This window comes from Nannobrachium achirus (genome assembly GCF_963921795.1).
Source record: "Nannobrachium achirus genome assembly, chromosome: 10".
In the NCBI taxonomy this organism is placed as follows: Eukaryota; Metazoa; Chordata; class Actinopteri; order Myctophiformes; family Myctophidae; genus Nannobrachium; species Nannobrachium achirus.
In genome coordinates, this window is record NC_137819.1 from 31,321,076 (window position 1) to 31,347,515 (window position 26,440).

At 40.6% G+C, this 26,440-nt stretch overlaps 3 protein-coding genes across 7 annotated transcripts in view; 2 read left to right on the top strand and 1 right to left on the bottom strand.

The window, feature by feature from the left end:
- Positions 1 to 2,259, top strand: part of pogza (pogo transposable element derived with ZNF domain a) — a 38,982-nt gene extending 36,723 nt beyond the window's left edge. For all 3 annotated transcript variants that reach the window (XM_080734954.1, XM_080734956.1, XM_080734955.1), the window contains exon 29: positions 1,383 to 2,259. In XM_080734954.1, coding sequence (XP_080591080.1) covers positions 1,383 to 1,479 — 97 coding nt within the window. In that variant the 3' untranslated portion in view covers positions 1,480 to 2,259. The remainder of the gene's footprint in view (positions 1 to 1,382) is intronic.
- A 1,534-nt stretch (positions 2,260 to 3,793) lies between these two features.
- On the top strand, positions 3,794 to 16,229 carry vps45 (vacuolar protein sorting 45 homolog). Its single transcript, XM_080736008.1, has 15 exons — positions 3,794 to 3,997; positions 5,017 to 5,151; positions 5,788 to 5,848; positions 6,173 to 6,252; positions 7,493 to 7,561; positions 8,708 to 8,845; positions 9,107 to 9,217; positions 9,853 to 9,987; positions 10,570 to 10,683; positions 11,004 to 11,171; positions 11,910 to 12,068; positions 12,185 to 12,292; positions 12,578 to 12,699; positions 13,591 to 13,722; positions 13,873 to 16,229. The coding sequence occupies exons 1-15, from the start codon at positions 3,905 to 3,907 to the stop codon at positions 13,946 to 13,948; spliced, it is 1,701 nt and encodes a 566-aa protein (XP_080592134.1). The 5' UTR covers positions 3,794 to 3,904; the 3' UTR covers positions 13,949 to 16,229.
- Positions 16,230 to 18,347: 2,118 nt separating this feature from the next.
- Positions 18,348 to 26,440, bottom strand: part of LOC308293468 (GTPase IMAP family member 8-like) — a 37,851-nt gene continuing 29,758 nt past the window's right edge. For 2 of the 3 annotated variants that reach the window (XM_080736003.1, XM_080736001.1), the window contains exons 4-7: positions 26,043 to 26,440; positions 24,422 to 24,583; positions 23,853 to 24,017; positions 18,348 to 20,698 (exon numbers count right to left, since the gene is read on the bottom strand). The exon at positions 26,043 to 26,440 is cut by the window's right edge and continues 377 nt beyond it. In XM_080736003.1, the coding sequence (XP_080592129.1) occupies positions 23,872 to 24,017; positions 24,422 to 24,583; positions 26,043 to 26,440 (706 nt within the window). In that variant the 3' untranslated portion in view covers positions 18,348 to 20,698; positions 23,853 to 23,871. Of the gene's footprint in view, positions 20,699 to 23,829; positions 24,018 to 24,421; positions 24,584 to 26,042 lie in introns of all 3 variants that reach the window. The other variant, XM_080736002.1, reaches the window with a different exon arrangement.

The following is a 26,440-nucleotide window of genomic DNA, read 5'->3' on the forward strand; positions in this document are numbered from 1 at the left end:
CCACCGGCAGCGATAACGATGACGATAGCCATAAAATATCACAGCGATAATTATGCCTTCACATTGATGTCCGATAAAGTTATCGGACATCAATGTGAAGAGGCGCCAATTAACAGCCGCTCGCGCAGAGCGCACCTCGAGCTGTTTGTCAGAGACCCAGTTCCATATCACTGTGATCTTAACCACATCGTTGTTGATCCTAACAATGTAGTTGTCGGCTATCGTTGTCTGTATCGGTGTTGGGTGGATGCTGCCGATCCACTTCAATTGAAAATCCACTTTTTTAAATCGTTATCGTCATCGTTATCGCTGCCAGTGGAAAAGGGCCTTAACTCTGTCAGATCATCAAGACATTCTACGCAGGTACCTATATATATCTAACTCTGTCAGCTCATCAAGACATTCTACGCAGGTACCTAGTTTATATATCTAACTCTGTCAGATCATCAAGACATTCTACGCAGGTACCTAGTTTATATATCTAACTCTGTCAGATCATCAAGACATTCTACGCAGGTACCTACTTTATTTATCTGCGCTACAATGTTTTTTGTACAACAGCAATGACATACTCTGTGTGTGCGTGCGTGGTCATCACGCATTTTGCAAAAGAGCTCAAAAACTTTCTTTGAACCGGTTTTGATTCTTTAATAAAGGACAACTTTGTTTTTTTACAATAAGGGTTCATATTTTAGATTGTAATTAGAGAAAAGAAAAGTGAGTGTTAAAATGTTTTAATTTGCTTCGTTCTATTGTTTTATCGCGTTTACCTTGCTAAAATGTGGGGCATGTGTACGTATGGGGGCATGCGTACAAGTGGCTAAATATGTATTTTTAGACACAATAAGCCAGCAGTTTCTTTATTGCTATTTGTAACACTTCTAGCCCCCATAAGTCACATCCAACCATGAAAGGTTGCATTGTATCTCGGGAATGGGCTTATTCTGTGTAAAATTACATATTTAGCCACTTGTACGCATGCCCCCAACCACTGAAATAAGAATCTCTAAAACAATAGAAAGAAGTAAATGAAATAATTTTAACACTCATCTTTTATATCTTTTAATTACAATCTAAAATATGAACCCTTGTTGTAAAAAACTAAAGTTGTCCTTTAAACCAGATTTAGAATCTTATGAATGGCATAATAATTAATATATTTGTTCAAAGCATAACATATTTTTCTAAAAATATATTTTGAGCTGAGAAAGTGTGAAATTCCTTTACAAACCTAAACTCTCAGAATTTACATTTTCAGATAAACATAAAGGGTTACTCAATCTAATATATTTTACCTCTTTTCTTTTTGCTCTGATCTTGTACTTTGAATACCTTCATTTCAATTAACTCTCATTTCCACGATGACCCACCTCATTCATCAGGTCATTCGCCATGGTGTCGGCCACGCCCGGGAAGAAGATGGAGCTAGAGGGAGTCAATGAGATGATCCAAACTCTTACCAAAGCTCTGATTGACTGACCTGCAAGATGCCCTGAGACAGAGACGCTGTGGGAGAGGCGGGACAGTAGGACAGCTGAGAGACAGAAAGACAGTAGTAAATCTGAGGGAGAGAGACCGTGTAGGAGAGAGAGTATGACAGCTGATAGCTCTTTTTGACTACGATGTTCTGTAACCCAGAACCTTGACCTTTCCAGAACGCTTGACATTCTGTGACGTTTTTTTGCTTGTGTTTCCGTTATAACCAGAACCAGGGAGCGACTATTAAATAAAACTATTTTAAAAAAGGAAAGATCAGTCTATAAGCTTACAAGTCTATAATCTGCTGTTTTTTTCCAATTTTTTGCGTTCAGCAGAACACAAATTAGGTTCTGAGAACCTTATCTGAAACTGAGCCACAGAGAGAGTAGGAGAGACTGACAGGAAAGCAGTGAGACAGCCAGTAGGACCAGCTTCTTAACAGCAATCATACTAAATATAGAAGAGAATCTCCACAGACTAATAATAATGTTGGAATGATTGCTGCTGTAGAACAGAAATGGAACATTTCCTGTGCAGATGTTATGATTGGTCTCGTGACAAGAATCATGGTAAATACAATGCTTGCATGAGTTCTTGTGGTACAACAAAACATTTCACCAACGCGCAAACAACACAACAATCCCGGGTGTTGGTGCATCATTGTGTATGCTGTGTATGAATCGTGATGTATGCTTTATCCCATAGTTGATTGGTGTTGGTTTGTGAATGTATAGTTTAAGTTGTTTTCTAATGCACATTAAACATGCTGCTATACTGACACTGTGTGAAAATGTATTTGAATTTTCCTCTTTGTTGCAGTTATTTAGCTGACAGTTTTGCGGCGTGACAAAGAATGAATGATTAAAAGTCAGTGCTCAGCTTCAATCTGTAATCTTTAAAATCCATACAACCTGAGGCAGACTTCTTAGTGTAATCATGGAGTCAGACCTGAATTTCAGTCGTCACATGACATGACAATTAAGTAAATCTCAGCGGGATTTGGAACTTGTCCATGCATTCATGTTCAGTAGCGTTGACGACTGTAACGGTGTTTTACAGGTTTCCCTAAAAAATAAATCATCATTCAGTTGTTTGCAGATGCTACTCAATGCCTTAGTAGACAGTGGATCAAATCACTTCAGTTCTTAGATTTTAACCCTGGCTCCTGTCTTGTCAAAGAATTGATTTCAAAATAACATGCCTAAATACATTTCTGATTGTCATGGGTCTTCTGGGACAGGTTGATTGCTTGATTGGATACTTTATGAACAAGTTTGCAATGCAAACGGTACCGCAAGTACAATTACGCAAGCAATGCTAAAAAGATAACGCCTTGTTTCCATTGTGGTCCTATAGAACCCTATACAGGTCTGCCTTTCTGTCCCCAGAGTCAGAACTATGCCTATGTACTGTATGTTGAGAACGAAGCAGCGTTCAGTCTTTATTACGTCAGAAAACTGCAGGTCTGCTACTACAACTCTACAGCTACAAATCAAAAGATCAAAGCTGAAGACTTTTTTTGTTTGCTTGTTGCCTTTTACTGGGGATTTTAATTATTTCTTGTGCTGCCCTGTCATCGTTTTCTCAAGTTTGTGTTCTGCTTTATTTTAAATTCAATTTGAACTATTTTTGTACTCATTGCTGTCTTAATGCTCAATGTTTCCTGCAAAACACTTTGAATTGCCTTGCTACACAAATAAACCAGTGGTCCGGACACCACCAGTGGTCCTTGAGGGGGTTCCAGCCTTCCAGGTGGTCCCCAGCTAAATGATGGAGAGTTGGTAACCAAATGGACCCTTATAGATCTTTAACTCTTGAGAGTGTAAAATGACACCAAAATGGACCTGTAAGGGTCATTTTATGCTCTCAAGATTTAAATTATTGTTAAACAATCACATTACTTAATTTAGTGTCTACACACTTGGAGAATGTAGTGGAATTGTTATTTTGATCAACATTTGCCTGTTATCTCATATGGTACCAACATCAAAACAGCAATTGTGGACAAATCTTATCCAATGACAACAAAATATTCTAAGTCTTGTGTCTGAGAGGCTAAATCTCATCAAATGGCGGTCCGTGGCTCAAATGCCGAATAAATAATGGACCTTGATATGAAAAGGATTGAAAACCACTGTCTGAAATAAACAATCAACACAGATCACCAGTCTCAAATAAGAAATGTCAGGAGCAATACACCAACATGGCCACTAGATGACGCCAGACACAAAGCAACGTCCGTGGTGCGTCAGTCAGTTTTGGCTGTGCGTGCTGACGTCACCCGCCCGGAAGCGTAATCTGTGTTCCTTCTTCATTTCCGCAGCTCAGCTGATGTTTGTCAACATCGTTGATAGATAAAAACCACATTAACACAAGAAACAGAGCAGATCTTCGGTTATAAAGGTGTCATTAGAGGTTCATAACCATGAATGTGACCCTAGCAGTGAAGCAGTATGTCTCCAAGATGATAGAGAACAGCGGGCCTGGAATGAAGGTTCTGCTCATGGATAAAGAGACGGTGAGTGACATGTATTTCTTAATGTATTTAATCATTTATGTTCTTCATGTGTGTCCCTTTTCTTTGTTTATTAATGTCAGTGGAAAAAGTACTCCTCCGTCTGTCATTCAATGTTATATGAGATACTTAAAATTTAAGTATCTCATATAACATTGAATGACAGACGGATGAGTACTTTAAGTCTTAAATGGTTTCTTATGGAAATAAGCTTAGTCTTTTCTAGGATCTCCTTTTAGTAGACCTTGTAGACGTCACCTACCAGTGAACTGTACCGTCATGAAACTGTACTTTTTCCTATGCAAACTTCTTCTAATAAAGTCTTCAATCAATCAATCAATCAAAACACGTGTTACTTAATTAAAAGTATCAATTCTTCTAGAATGCAGAAAGACTGTTAGTAGAAGTCTTCTTTTCGGAATTTACTAAAAGTACAATATTTGGATCTGAGATATAGTGGAGTGGAAACATAGTGGAAGTAAAAGTATTGTAAATACCGTACTCAAGTAAAGCACAAATACTTCAAAATTGTACTCAAGTAGCCTACAGTACTTAAGTTACTTTCCACCACTGATTAATGTCATGTCTTTATTTTGTCAATATCATAACCTTTATTTTAATATTTCCAATTATTAGCACATCAAAAACCTGTCCTCATTTCGGCTGCTTTGCTCTCATAGTAGTTATAATTCACCTGGTGTTGTTTAATCAGTATAATCGTGACTATATTTAACTCACTGCTTTCATAGATCATTGATTCTCAAGTTCAACCCTTTAATTTCATGGACCTACATTTAGCTGGGGACCCCCTCAAAGATCCATGGGGGTCCCCAGACCCCTCATTGAGAGAGCCTTAAAACCTGTTCATGTTGAAGGTTATTATGATAGAAGAAAGATGACTTGCACTTTGAAACTGTTAAAGAAAGATCACGTCTTGTTTTTATGATTGATTATTAATTATTATAACGTGTGTGTGTGTGTGTGTGTGTGTGTGTGTGTGTGTGTGTGTGTGTGTTCTCCAGACCAGCATAGTGAGCATGGTGTACACTCAGTCAGAGATCTTGCAGAAGGAGGTTTATCTGTTTGAGAGGATCGACTCTCAGAACAGAGACAACATGAAGCATCTCAAAGCTCTCTGCTTCCTGCGACCCACCAAGGTACTCACACTGTTTGTGTGTGTGTGTGTGTGTGTGTGTGTGTGTGTGTGTGTGTGTGTGTGTGTGTGTGTGTTACAGTGATGGATCAACCCAGGGCCGTGGCGCTACACCAAATCAAATACGATTTCTTTTCCGATTTTGCGGGGGGAAATGATTCGATTTCCCCAGTTAAAAACATCTCTGCACTGTGGCAGTAGCAATAAACAATAATTAATTGGCTAATATAATGCCTAAGTATTTGGGAGAAGGTGCACTCTCTTCGCTCCCAGTGAATGAACGCGCGGGTGTGTTCAGCACACCGCCGCGCACGTGGTTTAGTGGGCACAGCCTTTCCAACTTTATATGTTATCATTCACACAGGGCCCTGCAGTCTGCGGGCCATGGGGCTTAAGCACCACTAAGTTCCATTGTTCATACGGCAGTGGTGTTTTATCTTTAAAATGAAAACCTTCCACTTAATGCACCTCTGCATTAAGTGTCTTTCAGACACATACACTGGGTGGACCCATTGGTGGCTGGTGTTTTTGTAGGAATATAAGAATCACTGTAGCAATCATTTCTACTGTAAACTATTGCACTAACTCTGCTCTCTTATTATATTCTAAATTATATTCTGCTCGATTGTGTGATCTACAGGAGAATGTTGAGAACTTGATCCAGGAGTTGAGAAGACCCAAATACAGTGTTTACTTCATCTGTAAGCACGCTCTCTCTATTTCTTCTAAGGGCTGCAACTAAACTTTATCGATTAATTCCTTTATCTTTTGTGATTTGAGTTAGATCCAGATATTATGGTGTAAATTACTAAATGCTCATTACTGTTATCTGAACCCAATCGAAATATGTTTACCCAGCAGTCAAAAACGAAACTTTTCATATACGAAAACAAACATTTAATAATATGACATTGTGTAATATGATGATGATATATAGTGATGTTATAATTGTAATATGACGATATAGTGATCATACAACATACTATATGATAGTAATGATACATTGTGCTACTGTTTGATTACAGACTTCAGTAATGTCATCAGTAAGAGTGAGATCAAGACGTTGGCGGAGGCTGACGAACAGGAAGTGGTTGCAGAAGTACAGGTGAGGACACGGACACACACACACACACACACACACACACACACACACACACACACACACACAGAGGTAATTCATAATATGTATTGAGTTGTGTATTCTATTGAATGTGTATTGTTATTGTATTCACTATGTGTATTATGTTTTATGTTGTGCTGTGTATTGTTAGCCTTGCATAGCCAGACTATATCACTGCGTGGATATGAGTCTGGTACTATATGGAAGGTTTTTCCCCCCCCAAGGGACGGGTTAAAAAATGGCTCTGGAGTCTGGACACAATTAGTTAGACCAGACCTCTTCGGGGTGAGGAAATCGATTCACAATTGAGCGGAGCCAGACCCAAATCCACCAAGGGCAATCTTGTTTTTTTTTTTTTTTTGCACTGGCAGATTCGTCTGATTCCAGGCTAGTGCATCGTAGCTGTGGAATGTATGAAAAGTGTGCATTGTGTTAACATTTTTGTTGTATATTGTGTATAGATTGAAGTTTGATTTGACTCATTTGGATTCCATAGAAGCAAGCATGTCTTCTATGAAAGCATGTTGCGCACCAAAAAACTGCCAATCTATCAGCTACTTTATTTTATTTTTTCACGATTTTGTAACCCATTTTTTCACCCAGTGCCAATTACCTAACTTGTAATCCTGGTTTCTACTCTCCGCGCCTGGGGAGACAACGGACTGACCTCATGCTTCCAGTTCCTTTCCCCTCCATCAGGTGCCCCGGCTGGCAAGGGGGAGGCATTATAGAGACCAGGATTACTGCATGTTTTTGTGAGGGTATCTACCCTCGGAGGCACGGGGAGAACATGCAAACTCCACACAGAAAGGCCCTTTCGCCAACCCCACCTAGGGTGTGGGCGCTGATGACGCGGAGGAGAGAACACGCTCACAGCGTCCCTCAGCAGGAATCGAACCCAGGACATTCTAGCTGTGAGGCGACAGCGCTAGCAACTGCCACCGTGCCCCATTCAGTTATTGGTTATTTTAAGATCAAAGTGTATTTGAAATGGTCAAACTAGCAATAGAATACATGTTCAGAAGATTCTCCCATAAACATGGTCTCAGCAATGTCATGAATGCTACAGTCAAGGCTTCAATCTGTGATTTCTGGTTGGCTGTATGTATGTAGAACAGCAGCAACGTACTGTAGGTTTAGAATAATAGCGTTTTCAGTCATGAGATGTTATTTTTGCTTTGTTCCATGATTGTGTTAACAGTGTGTGCATCATGTTGTGTTGTAGGAGTTCTACGGAGACTTCATTGCAGTGAATCCTCATCTGTTCTCTCTCAACCTACAAGGAGTGACCAGGGTAATGTCACATTGCTGTACAATCACTCAAAAAGCACTCTTGCTACACATTCACAATCTGCAAAGTAAGCATTGTATGACAGCGTATAAAATAGGGTTGTTGCGACTCTTGCGAGGTTGGTTATCACATTAAACCCTAGTGTCCCTGTTCTTGTCATGTCACATTAGGGTGAGATTAGGCCAAAAAAGGTCAACAGTGACGTGGAAATCCTTAATTAATTTATGGACTCCAGTCTAAAAAGTCGAGCGGAATTGAAACTCTCAAAGACCAGCAAACCTGGACTCAGATACGATGTTAAAAGATAATAGAAAACATTTATTTACAGCGCTGTAACAGTCACACACATTCATATACGTCTTACACCAAAGACACACACAAGACAGACTAACTTGCTCTACTCCGACAGTCCATTCATATTTGGCTAAAGCAAAAACAATCACACATTCCTCTCTACAGAGCTAGTTAAAAGCCAAGAACATTATCTCTTTCACACAGCAATAACACAAAGGGGCCACTGACTGGCAGTGGCATCTACTGTATGTGACCTCTCTACCTTTCCTCCCTCATTCTAAGCTTATCAGCAGCCAGGGGCGTCACAAGGGGGGGAAAAGTGGGACTGAGTTTAGTTACGAGGGCCCAAGGTGGAGGGGTCTTAATTATTTTATACTTTAGCTATTGAAAAATATCAGATATACAAGCTCACAGCGCGGCACCGAGTGAAACATCTAAATGGGTTAAACCACCTCCCAACTATGAAGAACATTCATGGGGGGCCCGCAGCGAACGTTTGTACCCAGGGCCCAGAATTTGGTGCGACACCCCACCCCTGTCAGCAGCTGTGTCTCGGGGCCATGTTCTGAACTCACACTTCAACACATAGCAATCAACAGTAAGCAATATAATATTCAACAGTCAAAATAGACGATCTCTCAGCTAACAACTTGTTACATCGCGATGCATCGTGAGCTTGTAGGTCGGTTAGTTTCAGAGAAAGAGCTTTCGTATATCAGGGGAGGGGAAAGGACATGAAGTGAAGTGGTCTATGTCTGAAGGGTTTAAGGTTAAACACTTTGAACGTGGCCTTCCTATTGTGTGCATAGTTATACTGTAGGTAGGTTTTTTCAAAGATCTTGTGTGTGTGTTCAGGGCCGTAGCTGGGAGCCGACCATGTTGATGAGGTCCACTCAGGGTTTGACGTCTGTGCTTCTGGCCTTGAAGAAATGTCCCATGATCAGATACCAGCTGTCTTCTGACTTGACCAAGAGACTGGCTGAGAGCGTTAAGGTAACACACACAAACAATGGATGGAGAAGAACGCCCCCACACTGTTTATGTGCTCCAAAATACTTACTTTTATTATAGGCAACTGCAACGTTTTGACTTTACGTCTTCATCAGGCAAAAGTGTCTATGAACACACACACACACACACACACACACACACACACACACACACACACACACACACACACACACACACTTCTCACACACAAATGTACACACGACACACAGATGGTGAAATGTTTGTGTTTCTTTTCTCCTGCAGCAAATCATCACTAAGGAGTATGAGTTGTTTGACTTCAGAAAGACAGAAGTTCCTCCTCTACTGCTGATCCTCGACCGCAGTGATGATGCCATCACCCCTCTGCTGAACCAGGTAAACACGCTAAAAACATGTGAATTCCGGGCGCCTGCTGGCCTACTGGTCCATAGGCTTTGTTTAGCCTGCAGCGGGGTGCTGGTTCGATTCCCAAGCCCGACCGGATTTGCTGCGTGCCACTCCCCATCTCTCTCTCCGTTTCATCTCAGTCTACTATCCTGTCAATAAAGGCATAAAAGCCCAAAAACATATATATTTTTCTAAACATGTTAATTCCACCCCTCTGTTGAACCAGGTAAACATGGTAAAAGATCTCATGAAGTCACGTTGATTGATTCTAGTTTCTAGTTTCATACAGTCCTCTAATGAATTACAGATGATGGCGCATGTATGAAAAAAATCACACCCAATGTGAAGTGAGCGGTTGTCGTGCTTGCATAACTTCTTCAGATTAGGATTTGAGTCTAGGATGTACAGGGTATGCTACACACACACACGTTTTGCCATGGCAAAACGCTGAGGAAAAAGGCTACAGACACACGCACAGCCACGTATAGGTGCGGTTTACCACCGCTCAATAAGAATTTGACCTACTTCTTCACACAAAATTTGTGAAGTGACAATAAAGATGATTCTGGACATAGCAGGTGAGCTGGGTGTGATTCTGTGTGTTTTGTCGTACTGCCCCCTAGTGGACATACCAGGCCATGGTCCATGAGCTCCTGGGCGTCAACAACAACAGGATTGATCTGTCCAGAGTTCCTGGAATCAGCAAAGACCTGCGGGAGGTCGTCCTGTCTGCCGACAACGATGAGTTCTACGCTAACGTAAGCAACGTCTTCAACATGGTTCTGCTTTATGTGTTCACTTTGCATGATCGTTATGACCGTAGTTTGCTGTTAAATATGAAAACCGGCACATCTTGTCCGTATCTCTGTCAAGCCTATGGATTTGTCGCTCTGACATCATGCTCTGGCTTCACTGTGATGTCACACTAACAGAATCCCTTTTATGCCCATATGGAGTTCCCTGATGTCATCAATATTAAGCCCATATCTAACAGGACTTCATATGGGAATGCCCATATATGGAGGCTCATCGGCCAGATACCACACTGAGAATCCATATATGGCCAAGACAGATGGCCAAGACAGACCATATCTGTGTGGCTGGTTCTACAGACAGGGATCTCCATGTATGGACATAAAAGGGTATTATGTCAGATGTCATAGACATCATAGGACTTTCACATAACGAATAACTGAGTAAGGCGTCTTACTAGTGTATAGATATATGCTCATATTATTGTGTGTGTGTGTGTGTGTGTGTGTGTGTGTGTGTGTGTGTGTGTGTGTGTGTGTGTGTGTGTGTGTGTGTGTGTGTGTGTGTGTGTGTGTGTGTGTGTGTAGAACCTCTATTTGAACTTTGGCGAGATAGGCAGCAACATAAAAAACCTGATGGAAGATTTTGCGAAGAAGAAACCCAAAGGCGAGCAAAGACTGGAATCTATCTCTGATATGAAGGTAAGATGGTGCCAAACGTACAGAGCCCGCACTCCAGCTGCATGGTAACGGGCAAGCAACTTCATTTGAAAGAGTTTGACAACGTTTCGATCGCAGATGGCTCTTCTTCAGGTCAGGTAAATTGACTTGAAGATGCATCGCTGATCGGAAAATTGTCTTTTCCAAATGAAGTTGCTCCTCACCGTGCAGTTGGTGTGCAGTCTCTACTTTTCTGAATTATATAATTTAGATACTTTACCAATAACATCAAAAGCTCAATCACACTGGGTCTCATGACATTGTGTGTGTGTGTGTGTGTGTGTGTGTGTGTGTGTGTGTAGGCATTTGTAGACAACTACCCTCAGTTTAAGAAGATGTCGGGCACGGTGTCCAAACACGTGACGGTGGTGGGAGAGCTGTCCCGTCTGGTGTCAGAGAGACAGCTGATGGAGGTGTCTGAGACGGAGCAGGAGCTGGCCTGTCAGAATGACCACTCCAACGCACAGCAGGTACTCACACACACACACTCCAACGCACAGCAGGTACTCACACACACACACACACACACACACACACACACACACACACACACACACACACACACACACACACATTACATGCACGCAATTTATGGATGTGACCATAATGTTCACAAGGCGTTGCAACACACATGCCAGTTCACAAGGCATTGCAACACGCCTTGTGGACTTGTAGATTGGCTATTTTTGTCGAACATCCCCCGCCCCCAGAATAGGGATGCTGGGGGTTCAAGTGGTTAATACCGTTAAAGTGGCATTTTAAGTTTTAAGCATATTTTGATTTTCGCGATAGTAATCACGTTAATCGCAATTATTTTTGCCACAATAATCGTGACATGTAATCATCATATCGTCATTGTCGGGTGGAAACATTGTATGTCCACAACCGTTTGTTTTGTATTTATCATTTTAAAAATGATTTAAACTAGTGAAAACAGCCGATCTACAAGCACACAACGCCTCGCGGTCGAGGCGTTGTGTGCTTGTAGATCTGCTATTTTCACTAGTCCTGTGCGACACTCTTGTGTGATGAAGCAGGGCTTTGCTTTACAAAAGAACGTTCTAATTTGAAACTTGGAGATACAAGGTTTCTGCCCGACACTGACGATATCCTCCCATCCCTACATGCCATACTACCCACTGCACGGACATCATCATCGTGTGTGTGCGTGTGTGTGCGTGTGCGTGCGTGTTCTTTTGTGTGTGTAGAATGTGCGTCGGCTGGTGCAGAATCCTCGTGTTTCTGAGCTGGATGCGGTCAGGCTGGTGATGCTGTACGCTCTGAGATACGAACGCCACAGTAACAACATCCTCACCACTCTGATGGACGACCTCAGCCGCAAGGGAGTCACAGAGCGCCACCGCAGAGTATGAACTATTATTATTATTATTATTATTATGAGTATTAATATGTTGTTGTTGTTGTTGTTGTTGTTGTCATCAGATACATATACAGTATAATGAATAGTTGTATTTGTTATCAGATGGTTCAGTCTGTTGTTGATTATGGAGGGAAGAGAGTCAGAGGAAGTGACCTCATCACCCCGAATGATGCTGTTGCCATCACCAAGCAGTTTTTTAAAGGACTCAAGGTACACACACACACACACACACACACACACACACACACACACACACACACCATATGCACGCACACACACACGCATACCATTCTTCAACATTTTAAATTTGTTTTGGCCCTGCATGCCCAAAATAGGTTTGCAAGGTTGAAAGTGTTTTGTTGGAAACGATTATAACGATTTTACAAAATAATTGCGATTGTTTCAAATAATTGTGATCAAGCTATTATTTAATAATTGTGTGTGTGTGTGTGTGTGTGTGTGCGTGTGCGTGTGTGTGTGCGTGTGTGTTTGTAGGGAGTTGAAAACGTGTACACACAGCACCACCCTCTCCTCCATGACACCTTGGACCAGCTGATAAAAGGACGTCTCAAAGACAGCCAGTACCCCTACCTGGGACCCAGTACTCTGAGAGACAGGTACCATGTTACTAGTACCTTGGCTTGTACCTACTCTCTCATTAATACCTTATTATCCATCCACCACTTCAACCCTCTATACTTAGTAAAAACAGATCTGAGTTGGCCCTGTACATGTATTGGTGCGTTCTTCTTTTTCCCTCTACACCAGGGGTCTTCAACAGGGGGTCCGGGATCCCTAGGGGGTCCTCAGAGTTACCACAGGGGGTCCTCCGAATCTTAGAGTGAAAGAGCGCGAGGCATCGTGAGCTTGTAGATCGGCTATTTTTGGCTAAAGTTCTCAGAAGTAGATCGGCTATTTTCGGCAAAGAGCTTTAGTGTAGAGGGGGAAAAGAGCAGACTAAGTACAGAGTGAAAGGTCAAGTTTATCAAGTATTGACGGTGTTAAATATCTAACACAAATTGACATGAATCCAAAATATACTGAAGATTGTGCTGTCAAACGATGAAACTATATGGAATCTATGAAAAGGTTGTGGGGGTCCCTGCTTCATCTCTCTCTCAACTAAGGGGTCCTTGGCCTGGAAACGTCTACACCAAATCTCTAGACAAAATAGCCAATCTACAAGCTCTCAATGCTTCGCATTGTGACGCATTGTGAGCTTGTAGATCAGCTATTTGCGGTGAACGTTCCCCCAGACTAGATTGTGTGGATAACCTTAGTTACCTTTTCCAGAAGGTGCCGTACCCATTTTACTGTTGCGGGTCAGTTTCCAGTAGCTTTGTTTGATTTGCTCAGCAGCACATTTTAACTGGAAACGCACCGTGTTTCTGGTTCAAATCGACTGCTGAGCTTGGGATGCTAGGGCTCAAGTGGAAACAATCAACTCCAAATTATACCTGGAATTGTATCATTTCTGATTGTGTGTTTGTGTCTGTCTGTGTCTATAGGCCTCAGGACATCATAGTGTTTATTATTGGTGGAGCAACGTATGAAGAGGCTCTGACGGTGTATAACCTCAACAGAACCATTCCTGGAATCCGTATAGTGCTAGGAGGCACCACCGTACACAACACTAAGAGGTTAGTAGTTAGTACTATTAATACATATACTGCATCTTGGTCATACACTAAGTATACACGCTTTGTTCCACATACAAGTTGATTTATCCCAGTGGCTAAAACACAGCTGGAAGATACAGTAGTACGCCTGTCTGTCTGTCTTTCCTACAGTTTTCTGGAGGAGGTTACTGCGGCAGCGGGTCCAGGGAACGAGCGGACGCAAGGTTCAGGAAGATACAGACTCTGAACACACACACACACACACACACACACACACACACACACACACACACACACACACACACACTGCTGAAGAAACACTAACATTCCACATCGCTCTATCCATCTCTCTCTCTCTCTCGCTCGTCAGCATTTTTACAGTGATGAAGCGGTTAAAGGTTGACAGTGTCACGTTTCTGTCCAGGTTGTGATAGAGGGATGACGACCTCTTGTGTGTTTATGTTTAAAGATGGGGTGCCATGATTTTTCCCCCTTAAAGGAAAATTCCAGAATAAAACATATTAATCCTTAATCAGCCTTTTATCACGTCTGTACATACCTGGTATGATGGATTTTTATCATAGTCCTTCCAGTTTTTACTTCTCCTGGACTCCTCAGATCTCTCTCCCACAGCCAAAACGGCGGTCAATTGAGGTCCTCCAAAAGCGCTAATTTTCACCGCTGCAAAGTTACTTTTTTCTTCATAAATCTGCTATTTATAGTTCCAAGAGAGCCAGTAATCCACTGTTTTATCGCGGGTTGAGGGAAATGGCCGTTGTTGACATGATCCCAATAGTACTCACAGAAGAAGAATGAAGTCTCGCCGTCTCGCGTGATTACCGCGTTTCCTTTAGCTTTTTCTTTAGCGCAAAAGAAAGCTTTCTCCTGGAGTTATTACAGCCAGTATGTACACAACAAGGCATCGTGGTATATATATAAAAAATAAGAAAGCAGAAGAATATAATCTAGTTAGTCTATTGATCGCTAGAATCTAGTAATATGACTGAGAAGGATTCATAACAAAGCATTTTAACGGACTTCCTGTAGTCATAAGGTAATTCTATTACCTTTATTTATTTTATTTTTTCCTCAATACATTTCTTCGATTTTATTTATTATTTATTTATGGAATTACTTATAAAATAACTTTGACGTGTATTATTATTTGTAAACAATGTAGGCTACAATATAATCACAAAATAATCGTATTTTCCTCAAGACATTCTGCAATGCCTCACCAAATAAACTTTAGGTAAAAAGTACCTCATGAAAGACACGTTTCTGTGGTCATGAGGTAATTGTTGTGTACATACTGGCTGTAATAACTCCAGGAGAAAGCTTTCTTTTGCGCTAAAGAAAAAGCTAAAGGAAACGCGGTAATCACGCGAGACGGCGAGACTTCATTCTTCTTCTGTGAGTACTATTGGGATCATGTCAACAACGGCCATTTCCCTCAACCCGCGATAAAACAGTGGATTACTGGCTCTCTTGGAACTATAAATAGCAGATTTATGAAGAAAAAAGTAACTTTGCAGCGGTGAAAATTAGCGCTTTTGGAGGACCTCAATTGACCGCCGTTTTGGCTGTGGGAGAGAGATCTGAGGAGTCCAGGAGAAGTAAAAACTGGAAGGACTATGATAAAAATCCATCATACCAGGTATGTACAGACGTGATAAAAGGCTGATTAAGGATTAATATGTTTTATTCTGGAATTTTCCTTTAATGCCTCATTCACACTACACATATATAGTTGAACGTTTTGCTTGCTTGGTCAATGTTATCTCAATGGAAACCAGCTTTAAAGATACAGGAAATACACAGAACAAAGCTTTGAAAGCTTTACATAATTGCTCATAACAACCACACCAGGGGGTCTAATGAAGTACTGTCAACCTCCTAGACACATGAAAAACAGAAAAAATACAAAACTATGGCACCGCCTCTTTAAAATAACTGTCTGCTCAATACCACTCTGCAATAGTAAAGATACGCTCCGTTAGTATTGCTAGGAATTTGTCAAATGAAGATCACACTCATTTCCTCAAATGTTGATGTTTAATTGAATGAACTGTTGAAAGGTTTCTGTTAAGGGCCCATTCCTTCGGCAAACGTGATTTGAGTTTCCAATGTTTTATGTGTTGTGGTGTTTGAGCTGAGTCTTTTCAAATATGATTATTGAAAATGCTACTAAATTAAACATGTTGGCATTGTATTAAATAAAGGTTTTTGTCTCTTAACTTTGAGTGCCTGGATCTCCTGCTATCTGAGGTTGTTTCTCAGACATAAAACTCAGCTTGTGTACATTAATGGTTTGATACAGACTCAGTTCCATTTTATTGGTTGTGTTATATGCAGAGTGCAATAAACTAACAGGGTTTTCACAGGTCAAATTAAAATGGAATGGGTCTTTAAAGAACTTCACTCAGCACAGAAAACATCAGAACTATACTTTAGTTGTAGGTTGTTTTTGTTTTGAGTTGCTTGTCCCTTTGAGATGTCCTATGTGTAAGACAAACTAATGATGTTGAGTCTCAAGGAGAAAAAATACATCTGTTTTAATAAACATGACTGCTGAACAGAATCTTGTTACGCATCTTAATTGTTTTTTGCACTCGCAACATGAACACTGCAAAGCTCCAGCTTCACCCCATTAATCACTCACACCCATACCATTAAAACTAAATTATGAGTTCCAGGCTACAGAAAAAAAAAGAAAACACAGGGCAAAATATAATAATCTACACTAGTTCAAGTAGCCCAATCATACCTGCCAACCTCAGACCCTCAGAAAACAGGAGATTTCTTCAGGGGGGAGCTTAATGACCACGGGTGGTCTGGGCAGGGACGGATTAACCCCCGCGAGGGCCCCTGGCCTATCATATTTTAGGGCCCCCCCTCCACCATAACCCCACCTCCCTCCCGATGCGCACTATCCAGCTCGGATTTTAAGCCATGATGATCATCTATGGGCCAAGAAAGAACCTGTAGACAACAGAGGAGGGGCCAACACATTTCATTTTTAATTAACGTATGCATGTAATAGTAAATTGTCAATGACCACGTGGCCCCCAAGGGCCCCTGGCAACTGCCCCGCTGGCCCAATGGTTAATCCAGCCGGAGACCACTTTACTACCTGTCAGAAACTCAGGGCACAGCTCTCTTATTGTTTTGAAAGTAAATTCAGGGGGTTCAAGTTAGGGTCACTTACTATACAGGAAAAAAGACCCCCCAAAGAAATCTTCTTTAAAGGAGTCATCCAGACCAAAACACATATAGGGTTAAATCTGTCTTTTATCATACCCCTTTATACCTGCTTTAGTCCATTTTTTTCATAGCTGCCCCTGTTGCTAGATTTCGGCTGCCCCTGTTGCTAGATTTCGCAGGCCCTCTCATAACTAACAGAGTGTATAGCCTTTATACTAGTGCGGTTATTTCTTCAGCTTCAAAGTTAGTATTTTTTTATTGGATTGTGTTTACACAACGTCCTAAGACCAACCAAACCGCTGTTTTGACCTCACAGGCACCCTTACTTGTCAAACCGACCCCTCCCTCCCCTCCCTTTCTAGCCTCTCCTCTCCCTGCTCTGGGGCAGAGCAGAAGCCGTTTGACAAGTAAGGGTGCCTGTGAGGTCAAAACAGCGGTTTGGTTGGTCTCAGGACGTTGTGTAAACACAATCCAATAAAAAAATACTAACTTTGAAGCTGAAGAAATAACCACACTAGTATAAAGGCTATACACTCTGTTAGTTATGAGAGGGCCCGCAAAATCTAGCAACAGGGGCAGCCGAAATCTAGCAAAAGGGGCAGCTATGAAAAAAATCGACTAAAGCAGGTATAAAGGGGTATGATAAAAGACAGATTTAACCCTATATGTGTTTTGGTCTGGATGACTCCTTTAAGTAGCATGTGAGGGGTCTAACTAGGGGGTTTTCCTGATTCTGAATCCATTGCAAGCATTTGTTTTGCACAGAAAACATTCCTCAGGCCAAAAACTGATCCAAAACACTATGGTGTAACTGGTTTAGTGATGAGTCGTCACTTTTCACACTTTTGTGGGGTCCATTTTAAGCCGGAGGAATGTTTTTTCGCCTAGAAAAAAAAAATATCGACCAGGGGCCATTGCTGAGGTTAACCCGTCCCTGAGTGGTCTATGGATCTGACTTTCAGCAGAGAGGTTCCATATTCAAACCCCAGTCTACCTGTAGTGGGACATGGGCTGATATATTAATGGTTTTAACTCAAAATATATACATCACACAGCTTAGATCTTTGGATCAAATCAGAGAGTAGACCTGTGTGACCTTGTTGATATAAAAAGAATGTGAAGATTGCAGCTACAGCGCCTTAACAAAAACATGGGTCTCTTATCCTCTTTCTCCACTCTGTCCAGACTCACTAAACCCAATGGAAATGCATTGGGTGCATAAAGTTAAATATTTAGGTGAAAGGTGCAAGTATGTATGAGTTGAATCGTGCCAAGGTTTTGAGAACTTGATATGACTGACTGACCTTTAAATAATGAAGATAACATACGTGTGCTCGCTTTCAGCAAGCCCACAATGATATTGTTATGGTAGTGGCCAAATGAAGGGCACACTATCTCCAACATGACACTGCTGCTCTGAACCACTAGAGGGTAGTATTCACCACAGGTGATGAGTGTATGTACCATTCAAAAGTAAATAGTACAGTTACAGTTACAGTTTAGGCATTTAGCGGATGCTTTTAATCCAACTCGATTTACAATAAGCAGGTAATACACATCACTATAATAACTAAGATAATATGTCAGTACATTAACAACAATATAACAAATGCAAAGGAATATCAATCTAGAAAAAAAGTTTAAGGTTACAAGTTACAAAGAAGTAGGAAAAAGAAAAAGAGTACTGTAGTCCAAAGAGCAAGCACAAAAAAGAAGAATATAAACATAAAGTGTAAAAAAAAGCTATTGCAAAAAAGAAGAATATACTGTATACATAAAGTGACCACGAAACATTCAACGCTCATAAGTGACATGTCTGTCACACACACACACACACACACACACACACACACACACACACACACACACACACACACACACACACACACACACACACACACACACACACACACACACACACACACACACAGCTATACTCAAAGCACAACTTAAGAAACAGTGCCAAACAAAAATGTGCACATAACAGTCAATGCTAGTCAATGCAACACAAGTATCAACACAGCAATAGTACTCAGTTCAACCAACACAACCCAATAGTGCAGGGCCAGAAAATAAGTGACCAACGTCAATGCAAATAAATCTAGAATATACATAATTTATATATTTTCTCTCTCTCTCTCTCTTTTTTTTAAGCATAGTCAGGGACCCACAAGCCCAAAAGCTCAAGGAATAGGGGTGATACCTGTGATGTCTTGCCATACTTTTTATTTCTGTTTTATCTATTAGTTTGGTCATTAAGGTCCACAGAATGACAGGCCTGCTCTGCTGGAAACATCGCGGAAAAAGGTTATGGCCATTTGTATATTCACTGTCCCATCGACTTAACTATACAGGAAAAGAGAAATATTAAAAAAAGAAAATAAATAGTAGCATATGAGGGGTCAAACTAGGGGTTCTTCATGATTCTGAATCCATTGCAAGCATTTGTTTTGCATGAAAAACATTCCGAGGGCAAAATATCGGCCCCCGAAAACAGTGAAAGTGAAGATTTTTCGATGACTCATCACTTTTTACAATGTTGGGGGGCCAAAATTTAGTCCAAGGAATGTTTTTCATGCAAAACAAATGCTTGCAATGGATTCAGACTCATGAAGAACCCCTAGTTTGACCCCTCACATGCTACTTAAAGCACATTTATTTTTGTATTCTTTTCCTGTATAGTGAAGTCGATGGGACAGTGAATATACAAATGGCCATAACTTTTTTTCGCGATGTTTCCGGCAGAGCAGGCATCTCATTCTGTGGACCTTAATGACCAAACTAATAGATAAAACAGAAATAAAAAGTACGGCAGAACATCACAGGTCCTCTCTCATTATCAGGGACTGGGTCCCTGACTAATCAGTTTGGTCATTAAGGTCCACAGAATGAGAGGCCTGCTCTGCCGGAAACATCGCGAAAAAAAGTTATGGCCATTTGTATATTCACTGTCCCATCGACTTCACTATACAGGAAAAGAATACAAAAATAAATGTGCTTTAAGTAGCATGTGAGGGGTCAAACTAGGGGTTCTTCATGATTCTGAATCCATTGCAAGCATTTGTTTTGCATGAAAAACATTCCTTGGACTAAATTTTGGCCCCCCAACATTGTAAAAGGTGATGAGTCATCGAAAAATCTTCACTTTCACAGTTTTCGGGGGCCGATATTTTGCCCTCGGAATGTTTTTCATGCAAAACAAATGCTTGCAATGGATTCAGAATCATGAAGAACCCCTAGTTTGACCCCTCATATGCTACTTAAAGCACATTTATTTTCTTTTTTTAATATTTCTCTTTTCCTGTATAGTGAAGTCGATGGGACAGTGAATATACAAATGGCCATAACTTTTTTCCGCGATGTTTCCAGCAGAGCAGGCCTGTCATTCTGTGGACCTTAATGACCAAACTAATAGATAAAACAGAAATAAAAAGTACGGCAAGACATCACAGGTATCACCCCTATTCCTTGAGCTTTTGGGCTTGTGGGTCCCTGACTAAATAGATAAAACAGAAATAAAAAGTACGGCAGAACATCACAGGTCCTCTCTCATTATCAGGGACTGGGTCCCTGACTAAGTAGTTGTGTGTGTACAAAGTCTCAGTCAGTTCTATGAGAACATGAGTTTCGGGTTTAGAATCCAGTGGTTGTTGATTCAGGAACAGAGTTGGAGTTTCAAGAGCAACTGTATGGGGTACCGAGGTGTACAAGGATTCAACCTCCAAGCAGGCCACGTAGGTCACAGTAGTTGGATCATGAATGGACTCAGAGTCTTCAGTAGGTCAGTTGAATCCTGAGTGAAGAATGGGAGAGATTTCACTATTGGTTGTAGGAAGAAATCCACAAAAGAGGAAATATTCTCAGTGAGAGATCCTATTGCTGCCACTATAGAAGTGTGACGTAATTTAAACATCCTACCTGGTTCGCGGTTTTCTTCCCCCATTCTGAATTCCCATAGACCTTTTTCATATCGCATCATATAAGAACTGTGTTCCAATTACAAACAAATGATCTCAGCGGTTTGACTCATATGGATATGAAGAATCAACTGATGGTGAGAAAACGCTAATGTTACTGTCGCCCAATTAGTTACATTTTCGCTAGAAACAGGCTTCATCACTTATGAGTGACTGACTATCATAAACCATACAGAGCCACCTCCCCGACAATATCGCAAAGACGGTTTGTTTATTTTTGGACCACAATGCTTATATGAGACGATTTTAAGATGACCCAATGCTATTCTCCATAGAGAATTACTTCAGTGGAACCGGGGGATGAGCGAGTCACGTCATGACTTCACTGTTCTATTGGTCTGCCTTTAGGCTGAATAGGGTCTTTATGTACTTTTGGTAGGCAGTAGAATACTAGAGTAATTGGGTGATCAATCTTTGGTCAATATCAAATTGCAGGAGTTTTTCAGTCCGAGGGATATATCTAGCATGTGTTTGCATTAAAAGTAAAAAAACAAAAGCTTGTTATGTTCATTATGATCTTGTCCAAATAACCTAATGATTTACTGTGGAAACAATCACTTATTAATACAAAATAGCTGAATATCCCTGAAATGTCAACTTAATAACCGTCCGAATTTAACAACCACCACCTTCTAATTAGTTAAACAACAATAAAGTTAGTTGAATCAAAATTTGTTTTGATCATTTTATTTTGATGAAGTTAAGATAATCCTGTTTGATATGATTCTTTTTGAAATATATCAAATACTAGAAGCAGTGCTCTTCCGAGCACAGGTCTCCACCAGGCCGTGCGTCCTGGTGGTGCTACTGTATAATAAGCCAATGTAAAAAGGGTGGCATATGTTCTTCAACTTAGATCTTTCATGGCAATCTGATGCTGCATGCATGATTTGAAGCATTGTGTTCCAAAAATGTGTTTTGCTAAAGTCTACCTGCTGGTGGCGCTATAACAGGCCAATGTGAAAAAGGTAGCATTTGTTCCTTGACCTAGTGGGAACATGTGTGGCAAATTTCACGGTAATCGCAAGCTGCGTTGATGATTTGAGGCATTTTGTTCAAAAACGGAGCAATCCTGCAAGCTTTGGAAGCCAATATTAGCCAATCAGGATGGAATATGAAATACAGACGGATCGGACTTGATCACATGACTATAGAGATACTGTGTACCGATTTGCGTGATCTTTGGATAAAATCTCAAGGAGTAATATCCAAAAATGTGTTTTACATAAGTCGGCCCAAAGGTGGCCCTATAAAAGGCTGATGTGAAAAATGCAGGGCAAAGGTTTATCCTTAGCCTCTAGGGAATGCGCTTACAAAGTTTGAAACTGATCGATGGAGTTATAGGTAAAACCACAAATCGGCCTGTTATAGCGCCACCATGAGGCTGATTTAAAAAATTGTAAGTGGCATTTCTTCTTCGACCTAGTGGGAACATTTGTGCGCGATTTCATGATAATTGCACTTTGCGTTTGGGATTTGAGGCATTTTGTTCCAAACGGCTCAATCCTACAAACTTTGGAAGCCAATCTTAGCCAATCAGGATGGAATATGAAAAATCGGACAGATCCGTGTTGATCACATGACTGTCGAGATACTTCCTACCGATTTGTAGGATTTTTGGACAAAATCTGTAAGAGTAGTGCACAGAAATGTGTCTTGCGAACATCGGCCACTAGGTGGCGCTAGAAAAAGCCCATTTGAAAAATTTAGGGCAGAGGTTCTAGATTGGCATCCAGGGAATGTGTGTGCTCACTTTGGCAGCGACCGGGCCAACGGCGACTGAGATTAGCTGCACACAAACTGCGAAGATGCACGGACGGACGGACGGACGCACGGACACACGGACGGACGGAGGGGAAAACATACTCTCCCCCATGCCTTCGGCTGGTGGAGACAATAATATGGAAAATAACACATTTTGTCTGTGTCCGAGACATCACTGTCAACTAAGTTACCCATTACAAAAACCCCTCCCAAGGAGGTGTGTTATTTCCAAATCACATGACCTGCTCCACCTGATGTCATTTACTACTGATGAAAAGTCTGGCAAGACTCCAAGGCATGTTCTTTCTCCCCTGTCTTAGTTATTTAATATAAAGTAGTGTGTGAGTCATTTATCACATGTCAACAGTGTTACTACAATTTTGTTATAAATAACTTTCAAATAAAAAAATATTCGATTGTATATCTAATACTATATATAATATAATAATATATAATAATCTTTCTGTAAAAATGCCATCTGGTGTATGGTGATAGGCAGCCATGTTGATTTATGACATGAAAACAGCACCTTTTGTCAACTATGTTACCGTCAACTAAATTACCCTGGAAAGTTAAACTTAATGGACAAAGAGTAACATAGTTGACAAAAGGTCAACTAAGTTACGTGTCCAAAAACTCCCGCAAAAGTCAAAAGGCCATTGTCCAACCAATTTTGTAGTTGTTGAATTCCCAGAAAGTTTTCTATGGTGTTTCCCATCACCTTGTTAACGGTGTATTTCTTTTTCATAATCACTCCTGTTCTGAATTACAGCCCCCTACCTTATCTGCATTTTTCACAATCAAAGAAGTGTCTTTTGACAAATTGTTTAGTGCTTTTCTTTCTTCTTTTGTTAGATTGTTGTACACCTTATATTCTTTACTGTTCTTGTATTGAGAGTATTTTTAACATCTTGTTCCACCAATCTGCAGTTGGTATCAATAGATGCATTTCTATGCTTTGGTGGAAAAAAAGTGTATCTCTTACGGAATGTATTAGAATTTTCTGGTGCTTCATTTTCACAAGTTATAGAATCTGTTATAGTCGGCATCTCAACCTTGTTACTCTTAAATAATTCTCATAGTCTTTTAGATTGAATACATGTATGGAAGTCAATAATGGTGTTAAACTCTTAACAGTCAGTCGTTGGTACAAAGGACAAGCCTTTTTAGAGAGCTGACTCACATGCAGTGGAGAGGGGCTTGTACCTCAAGTTCATAATGTTGATCATCTCTTGGTAGCGCTCCGGGTGTTATAGTTGGTCCTTTCGCCTCCCGATCTTGCCTGGCCTCCTCGATTCTGTCCGTCGCCCCGTTCTAAAAAAGCGGTCTTGTGAGATGTGGGTCTGCTTGTCTCTGAAATGGTATCCAGATCTGTAGTGGAGGAGTGAATCACATCATTTTGCAAGGAGAGTATTGTCTTCTCTCTTTTCTTTTGGTTCCTCCACATACAGTATACACTTAAGCCTCTATCAGAGCTATCACCTCACCATGGTGTAATATTCTAGCTATCACCTAAAAATGTATAACAAAGCCTAGGTGAGGTGATAGCTCTTCACCTTGGACTATGATAGAGGCTTTAAGCATTAGCATCTCTTTGGAATTCCACACTTTTTATATTCCTCAAATTCATTTTTAATTTCTGTTAAGGCCTGAGAATCTAGAGTCTCTTTAAAAAACTTATTTTGGAGGTGCATATATCATTATATAATGAATTAAATCTGTTTCATTGTTGTCGAACTAAAGATTAATCTATGAAATATCTTCATGTGTCTCACTCATCATATCAGTGTCTGGCTGGCTGGGAGCTTCACTCATGGTGCCATATCCTGAAGAGGGCGCTATTACTGCATGGTTTCTCTTCAGCTGCCATTCAAAAACCTTGGCTCCATGTGACTGGTGGTATGAACTTCCTGCTTCAGATGGTGTTCCACCGCTCACTGAAACACAAAACAACACACAACAATATACTGATTATTACTGTTATCAATATTAATATACCACCACCCACTGAAACACACAACAATATAATTACAATAATAACATCATCAAAGCATGTTTCAAGATAATATGAGGTAGCTAATATTAATAATTAAGTGTACAAAGGAGCACTTGACCAAATTGTAGTTACAGTGTGTAAAAGTGAAGGAGGAATTTGCATGTGAAGGGGAACATCGTATAAGAGAAATGCATCACCAACTGGTAATTGGAAGAATAATGCATTAGTGAGAAAGAACAATCAGTCATCAAGAAAAGAAGACATTTAGAAAGAGAAGAAGGAATTCAATACATCGATATCAAGGAAAAAAGGAAATAGACTAGTGTACAATAAACACTTTAAACACCTTAATCAACTTGCTCTTTCTCATAGTCTCGGACAATACACTAAGGATCTTAACTCTATAAATTTAACCGCTCAAACACTGTCAACCGACTGTTAAAAACTGTTATCGATGACAATACTTGCACATTTTGTTATCATTCAAGTATTCCTTTAATGGCCTCAACTGCACAATGTAGTTCTTGTCAGATTAATTATGTACCAACTTGCCCACACACATACAGTACATTCAAACGAAACTGTGCTGATGCACAATTACAGCAAACATGGGCTAGAGAACAAAAGGCGCAAGGTGGTATCTCGACAGAGTGCAGTCTAGTTGTTTTTTGCTTCCATATCATTAGATTATTTAAATTGCTTGTCATTGTAACTTAGAAATAACATCGGCATGCTTGCATGTCCATGATGTATGCTTTTATAAAATGTTTTATTTTCACAGGGATTATTTTATTAGTTATACATTTTGGAGTGGATACATGTGTCCACTGCCTGTCAGATTCTTTCATAATGCTGCTGCTGTCTACAATGGAACAAAGTGGTGTAGATGAGTCCTACACCCCCTCAGAACGTGAGATCTGATCCTACCACACGCCAACGCCAAAGTCACGTTGTGATGATAAATGCTGACAATTGCATAACTCTGCGTACGCCCAAAAAATTATCTGCACCTTGTTGATAAATGAGGGCCAATATGTCCATGAATGGACATATTGGCATATCCTGTACATATTGTGTTCTTATAACTGCAATATTATTGTATGTTTTCTTTTCTTGCTATTTGTTATGTCCATGAATTAAATACCAAGGACTTCCAACGTAAAAAAAAGAAAAAAAAAAAAGTAAAAGGTCTTATTTGGGATGTTCCTTTTAGGCAGGGTGTTTAACTGTACTTGTACTGTACTTCATTTCTATTGCATTGACTATACTTGTACTGTTCTCCATTTTTGTCTAATAAAATAATCGGACGGACGGACGGACGGACGGACGGACGGACGGACGGACGGACGGACAGACAGACATGATCTGCAGGTTTTCATACTAAATGCGACTATACTCACAGCTTGGAGGAATCCAGTCGATGCTCTGCCGTCTTCTCCTGACAGCTGGCAGGGTTGGTTCTTCTGGCTCCTTCACCACAAACTGCAACATCCTGTCTACCATCTCCTCCTCTCTTCTCCTCCCTTCTTCCTCTCTTCTCTTCCCTTCCTCCTCTCTTCTTCTCCATTCATCCACTTTCTTCTTCCTTTCTTCTTCCAGTCCGTTCCATTCTTCATCTGTTAATCTTTTCTTTCCTTTCAGTCTTTCAAACAGTGTCTTCTGTGTCGTCTCATATCCCTCCCTGAGGTGTCCTGTGTCTTTGACAGACCCGTCTTCTCTGGAGTCTGAAGGTACAAAGTGTCCTCTGTTCCTCGTCACCAGGGCTTCAACTTTCTCCATCAGCTCTTTTAATTCTGAG